We start from the raw sequence: 7,798 nt of genomic DNA, 5'->3' as shown, positions 1-7,798 counted from the left end.
AACAGTGCAGATCTCTTCTGTGGCCACACACACACACCACCTCTTCTGAAAGGAACTGACAGCAAGGTCTGTCCCCAAAACCAAGCTTTGCTGGGGACAGAGACATCCTCAAAATGGAAACACAGAGGTAGCTTGCCTGTGAGTCACTGTAGGTACTGGCAGAAGAAATGGAGGGGGAAAAAAACAAACAAACAAACAAACAAAAAACAAAACAAGACAAAACAAAAAAACAGCATTGCAGCATTGCCAACTAGCTGTTTGACAGAGATTGCCACTGGAGAGTAGGCACTGCTCAGCAGCACCAGTATGCGTGCCACAGCCAAGTGTCCCTACTGCACCCGCAAAAGGCTGCCAAGCTTACTGAGCTTAGAGCATCCTCAGGGTAGAGCAGCAGAAAGTATGACAACCCCTGCCACCTAGCATGAAAAACAAAACAAAGCAAAACAAAAACAACAACAAAAGAACACTTTTTCATATGTACCCTAGGATTGCCTCACACCATGAAGCAATAGGAATGACCTTACCCATTGTGGTTTCAAGAAGTGACACAGTCCTGCGACCAGTCTGGGTACAGCATTTTTCCCCAGGTAGAGGGGTACATTAAATCCCATATTCCTGCAAGGCACAGATCACCTCTTAATCTGGCAACAAAGCTTTCAGGCTATGCCGTTCCATTGCTTTGCGAGGTGGAATGCAGCAAAGTTAATGCAGGTTTATCTAAATTTTTTTTAAAATGCATCTTCCATCTTAAAGTTATTTGGCTCCACTGTCTCCCAACTCATTTACATTAGTGTAAGCCGGGAGCAGCACAAAATTAATAGGATTATGTCAAATGTATGTCATATCTAAATCATATCCATTCTATTCATGTCATTCAGAAATCTTGGAACAATTTCTGGTCACACATGCGGTTTTGGTTAACCATAAACAGTTAGTATTAGGCTCCACTTTCAGATTCTGAATTCATGCTTTACTCAAGTGACTCCCATTAAAACAGAGTAACTAACCCCTCTGCAACTTTTTAATATTTGTCCCTAACAGCCTTTTCAAAACGTAAAACTAGGGATATCTGATTAGAGCAAAATGTATATCCTCATTATGGGGGGCTTAGATAGTGCATAGCACGTTTGTAATGTTTTGCAGTATTAGCAGATGGGTTAAAATCACGTTTTCAGACTAAACTGAATCCTCTTGGACAAATGTAGTTCTTCGAATATAGGGTCCTTATTAGTGTCGTCTTTAATCTCTCCAGAGAGAAGGACATATATCCCTGTACATCATCTTAGTGGTGGTGGGAGAGGGCTTAGCTGATGTGACAGGAAAGGCAGGTTCCCTTCAGAAAGCTGTCCGTAGCCTACAGTGCTGTACTGGGGTTGTGCTGTACAGGTTTAGGTCACCTCTGGTTGGGGAGGTACATTGCTCTGGTGCTACGGAGCACTGGTTGCACATGAGATACACAGGAGGTACATGAAGTGCATATGGCATGTTGGTTGAGATGGAGACACCAAGTGCTGGAGCCAAGCAGGTTTTGAGGGGTGTTTCTGGTCCTCCCCAGGCATTTGGGCTGTGCATACAAGTGCTGCAATAGGAGGACACTCTGAATCAGGGGTAAGAAAGAGGGTGTTTTGCATTGCAGGATTTTGCACCAGGTCTTACGTGCATGGGGAACGAGTTGCTGTGGCTTTCAGTGCTTTCACTGGACAGATGAGGGGATGAGGAGAAGAAAAATATTTGGCTAACTCTCATTCACACTTCTGAACAGTCCCCCATTTCCCATGAGGTCTCTTTTCTAGTGAATGACCCACACTAAACAACAAACAACACATCAAACCCCAACAACAAAGGCATCAGAAACTGGTCCTGAGCAAACACCATTAGAGTTCCTGGAGTCTGGATGCAGTTCTCCTGCTACAGTGCAACTGGAAGATATGTCAGAGTGGGAAAGGATGACTTTTTTTTTTTTTTAATAATAATAATAATAATAATGAAAAGAGTAGAGACATTCCTTGGAGGTCTGATAATAACATACTGAAGTTATTGGAAGGCCTCCCATTGATTGCAGTGCAGTTTGGGTCAGTCCCCCCAGTGCACTGTGGAGGTTCTGCACTCCTTTGAACTCAATCTTATTTCAGTGGCTCTGTTAATGCTTAGCTCTGTTAAATGTATTTCATGCATTGTGATAGTATTGCATTTGGAAGAGAGTCACTTATAATTCAAAACTATACAGCTTGGACTCTGGAAAAAAATCATGGTATATGTTCAGCAACATATTTGGTGTCATGTAGCCATTCTACGGAGTACATTTAACTGTGTTTTGTGTATTATTCTTAACATGCATTCACACTAGACAGCAAAGCAGCAGTTATGGGGTATGCTGTGAATGCATATTAACAGCAGTACACATTTGCATATCATGGATCCATAATACAAAATGTGTAGTAAAATCCTTATGAAAAGTTATTATGCATGCACAGTAGAGGCTTTTTAAACCTTGATATCTCAGCTATTTTGTTTCTCCACTATTTATTTGAAAATATTAAAAAGGTCAAATGATGGATTAAGAATCTGCAAAAATGTAATGTTACTACTACAGAGGGAATCCTCCAGCACAGTCTAATTCATTTATTTTGTTTTTAGTACCAGTATGAGCCATTCAAAACTGTGTTTTACAATAACATTTGAGTAGTTAAAAAAAAAAATAAAAAAAATCAGGAGAAATAAAAAGAGAAAGAGAAAATATTTTAATAAAAGCATTTTTTGGAGGTTGGGCGATATAAACTGGAAATTTTTACAGCCCTTCCCTTAACACAGAGACACTACAATGTCAACCTTTCCTTCAATTTCTTGTAATATTTTTAGTATGCATTGAAACAGGGTTCAGTTCCCCAGGACTTTGCATATTTAGATTATCGTGCATTGTATAATACTCTGAATATGCAAAATCCTTGAAAAGGTTGACAACCCTTAGGACCTTCCACAATATAAATCTTAATACATAAATTCCTATTGAAAATAATGGGATTCTACCCTCTCCTCTGTTACACAGACTATAATATTTGGGATCAAATGAAATGAATGTTATGAATAATACAGCTCTTGCTCCTTTTGAACAGTTGCCACTTAAGTTTTAACATCTTTCTCACTGTAAATACATATGCTTTAAAAAATAAAAATAAAGAGGTCTGAGCTCTATAAAGAGGGAATGACCTGATATTCCTTGTTTCTCTTAAAAATATATATCTTTACATGCACACACATAAAAAGTTTAGAGGAGGGATTTTAGTTCAGTCAGGGACCATGAAATTATTGAACACATACACATAGATGTACCTAGCACACACATGCACACCTTGTTCTGCTGCTGCCTCTTTCTCTCTCTCTCTCCTTTTTATTTTTTTTTTTAATTAAAAAAGAAAGTCCAGATTTAAATGAAACTTTGTGAAAACAAAATAATTGGATCGGGGCTGAGAACATTAAACCCAAGCTTGGGCCCAATGTGAATTAACGCAGATGAGATATAAACCCTTCAAAAACAGGATTTATAACAGAAACGCTGACACAGACCCATAACAATAGCAGCTCTGCCAGGGATTATTTTAATACTAAAAGCATACTCAGCCTCTCGCTTTTTAAAATAGAGATTACTTTGTTGCTAAAAGGCAGTGATACACAATAATAATAAAAGCAAACTTTCAAAAAATGTTTTCAAGATGACATGTTGTCCTCCTTGTAACTCCTGATATCGCTTATGTGTGATGTGCCCCTCCTAAGAAAACACCGCAAAACAACTAAAAAACAAACTAAGGTGGAGTTTGCCATAAGCTCCACGGCCGGGCTGAGCCGGGAGGCTTTGTCAGCTCAATTTAACAGTTTCTTGCCTGAGGGAAGAGACAAAAGGGTTAAGGGAGCAAGAGCGGAGAGGAGAGGAGGAGATGCGGGCAGCTGACGGCCAGAGGGAGAAAGGAGATGGGAAAAGGGCACGAGGGAAGGAGCTGCGAAGGGGCACACGGAAGCACGGAGGGGAAGGACGGAGGAAGAGGCAGGACATGCTGCCAGCAATGAGACCTCGGGTTTGAGATTTCAGGGAAGCGCTCACGACAGGGCCAGGCAGGCGGAGGGAACCCCGTGAGCACCCCAAATCCTCACCCACACCGTGGGCGGGAAGAGGGAGAGCAGGAGATCACTGGGGCTGCACAGCAAACCGTGCATTACCGGAAAGGGCAACATTTCTTCGATCCTCGCACTGTGACACAGGAACTCTCAGTTTTCTTCTAATGCCTCTTTTGGGGGGCAGACATCAAAAAATGCTGAAGGACATGAGGGGAGGATTTCTTAACAGCAGTAGGGGATTTGCTGCTGTTATCCTGTGTACTGGAGCAACACACTGCACAACAAAAATAAATACATAAATAGATAGATAGATGAGGAGAATAGAAGAAAGAAAACACATAGACACACTCACACACACAAAAAAACAAAACCACCAAAACAACAAAAAAAGCCCACACCCTGAAATTGCTCACTACAGCATCATACAAGAACTACTTTTTGTGACTGTGCTATAGCACCAGCATTGCATCCCGATTCCTGCCTTCCTTTTTTTTTTTTTTTTTCTTTTCCTGGGTACCAGGTGCACCGGAGGGACTTCGATCAATACAAGACAGCACTTTTTGTATAAACAATACTGTATTAACAACTACAGGGCAGCCGTACCTGTAGGCAGGGATAGCACCAAATGTTGGCACATCTATCCGTGCAGCTAGGCTGCTAAAAAGAAGCAGCTCCAGTGGAAAAGCACCTACTGCATGTGCAACGCTGGTGCAGATTTTTTTTTTTTTTTTTTTTTTTCTATCAGTCTAACCTTCTGTGTTGATACATGAATGCTGGTACCCACTTAGAGGGATGCCAGATGATCAGTGCAGAATGAAGGTCCCAGGAGAAAGGCTCACGTGGTTTTCTCTGCCCCGTGACGTCACTAGCAGATGGCATGGGTACCAGCTCTGGCAGTTGGCATCAATGTCACTTTTTAGAGATCAATGAGATAGTGCAGATATACACAGATCTAGACTCCAGGAGACGATGCGACACTCAGACTGAAAAGATTTGGAAGGCAAAAAATGAAAACTGATTGTTGAATGAAATAAAAAGCTAAGGTAATACAAATAAAGATATATTTCAGTTGGTGCTGGGTGTGCATGCAAGTGTTTAAAGATACAGTATCATTGTCTTGTATTTTATGTATGCTATTTACTGTCTAATAACTCCTCCTAACATTTTATTCTTCTGATGCAATTGCATACTTTCGTTGGTGTTATGTAATGTTGCAAGTATGTAGACAATAGTGCTAGAATTAGTTTTTTACTGGGGTTTTTGTTTAGTTTTGTTCTATTAAGTCCCTGTATTCGTTTTGTCTGTCTCTTTGAGGATTGTGGGTCCAAGTGTTTGCTGCTCCCAAACTGAAAACAAAAGCAAAAATAATTGGAATGGGGAAATTATTTCCCCGTTTCAGCCTGGATTGTGAGCACACGTGCACGAATGCAGCCAGAGCCCACAGCCCGCTGCTGTCAGCCAGGGGCTGGGGGAGACGCCTGAGCCTTGCAGAACGTAAACACTGCTATAGCGTGCAGGGAAATTTTCTCCCCCCTCTAAATGATGGGGGAGGGAAAAAAAAATAATAAAAGAGGAAATTAAAAAAAAAAAAAAAAAGCAAATAAGTTAAATCTAGTTAAGTATATAATACGATTTAGATTTTTTGCTGGGAAAAAGAAAAAAAGGTAGGGAGATTTTATTTCTTAATTCTGATCTGAATACGTTTAGGGTTCAATGCTTCCTGATTTTTGTCTAAGTATGAAATAAGTAATGTGTGATTTTCATAGAAATCATTAGAAAAAAAAAAAAAAAAAACCTTCATTTTTGATTACTAGCTGAATAATTTGGGGGATGCTCCATTAATATATTTTCTCACCCACTGTAACTTATTGGAGTTTAATATCTTGAATCAAAAAGGAAGAAATGTGGAGGGACAAAAACTCTGAAATTTAAGTCTAAAAGGGATTTAAAAAATGTTTAACCATGAATTAGTAGAGATATGGCACTTTTCAATTTTAAGACTGTTCTTGTTCTTCCCATTTTTTCACCCAGGGGAATTTGGATTAATGAAATTTCTGTATTGCTTTATCATGTTTTGCATTTCTTTGAATTCCATGGTGGTGAGGGTTCGAAGGGCTTGTTTAAAAATAAGATAAATGAGCAGAAAGCTAATCATGCATTTTAAATATTGATTTCCTCTACTTATCTGTAAGAAATGTGGCTTTTTCTTGTGAGATCCTGAATGTTTCAAGTGATTTTAAAATTCTAGATAACACTTATTTTTTGATAAGCATTTGCAATTGACCTTTCATGAGAAAAATGTAGACTGTGCCTTTATACACACGCACACGCACTCCTATACATACAGCGTGCATTCAGACAAATTCAAGGTGCATGAGGATGTGTCTGTAAGTCGGCAAACTTTGTAAATGGAAATATTTAAATATTGTGCTGGCCCTCTTTCAGGTAACTTAAGATTATAGAACCATGCTAACACTACCGTTTGATGAGTCTGTTGTAATGCCAGAATCCCAGATGTGCAGAAAGTTTTCCAGAGAAAGCGATGACCAAAAGCAAATGAAGAACCCAGAAAGCTTTTCGAAGCAGATTGTACTCCGAGGAAAGAATATTAAAAGATCTCCTGGAGAAGACACAGAGAAAGAGGAGGAAGAGGAAGAGAGGGAAGAGGAGGATGAGAACGGCTTGCCCAGGCGAAGGGGTCTTCGGAAAAAAAAGACGAGCAAGATCAGGATGGAAAGGATCAAATTCAGGCGACAAGAAGCCAACGCGAGAGAGAGGAACCGGATGCACGGCCTTAACGATGCCCTGGACAATTTAAGGAAAGTGGTCCCTTGTTACTCTAAAACACAAAAACTGTCTAAGATAGAAACCTTAAGACTAGCCAAGAACTACATTTGGGCTCTTTCTGAAATCCTGCGAATTGGCAAGAGGCCTGACCTGCTCACCTTCGTCCAAAACTTGTGCAAGGGTCTGTCCCAGCCAACAACAAACTTGGTGGCGGGATGCCTGCAGCTGAATGCCCGAAGCTTTCTGATGGGCCAGGCGGGTGAAGGCGCCCATCACGCCCGCTCACCCTACTCCACCTTCTACCCCCCCTACCACAGCCCCGAGCTCGGCACCCCCCCAGGGCATGGGACTCTCGACAACTCCAAGTCCATGAAACCCTACAACTACTGCAGTGCGTACGAGTCCTTCTATGAGAGCACTTCCCCCGAGTGTGCCAGCCCACAGTTTGAAGGTCCCTTAAGTCCTCCCCCAATTAACTATAATGGGATATTTTCCCTGAAGCAAGAAGAAAGCTTGGACTATGGCAAAAATTACAATTACGGCATGCATTACTGTGCAGTGCCACCCAGGGGTCCCCTTGGGCAGAGCTCGATGTTCAGGTTGCCTACAGAGAGCCACTTCCCTTACGACTTACATCTGCGCAGCCAGTCTCTCACCATGCAAGATGAATTAAATGCAGTTTTTCATAATTAATGAGGAAAATGAAAATAAACAGTGGTCATTCACCTCCCCATCTAATTAAGAGTGAGCAGATGCTTGGGCACTGCGTAATTGGCACAACTCTATTTAACATGTTTACTAGCTTCTAAAGTGTGTTTCAACTATTGTGGGGATTTTCTATGTATTAATAAATCCTTTTTCTGATAAGTATTTTTCCTTTCCTTTCTTTTTTTTTTTTTTT

General features: G+C 40.8%; 1 protein-coding gene across 1 annotated transcript; it reads left to right on the top strand.

Moving 5' to 3' along the window:
- Positions 1 to 6,576: 6,576 nt before the first annotated feature.
- On the top strand, positions 6,577 to 7,590 carry NEUROD6 (neuronal differentiation 6; the record flags this gene model as incomplete). Its single annotated transcript, XM_084281926.1, has 1 exon — positions 6,577 to 7,590. The coding sequence occupies one exon, from the start codon at positions 6,577 to 6,579 to the stop codon at positions 7,588 to 7,590; it is 1,014 nt and encodes a 337-aa protein (XP_084138052.1).
- Between the last annotated feature and the right edge of the window lie 208 nt (positions 7,591 to 7,798).

This window comes from Netta rufina (assembly GCF_964035555.1).
Source record: "Netta rufina genome assembly, chromosome: 2".
NCBI lineage: Eukaryota > Metazoa > Chordata > Aves > Anseriformes > Anatidae > Netta > Netta rufina.
This window is presented reverse-complemented; position numbering and strand designations above follow the sequence as displayed.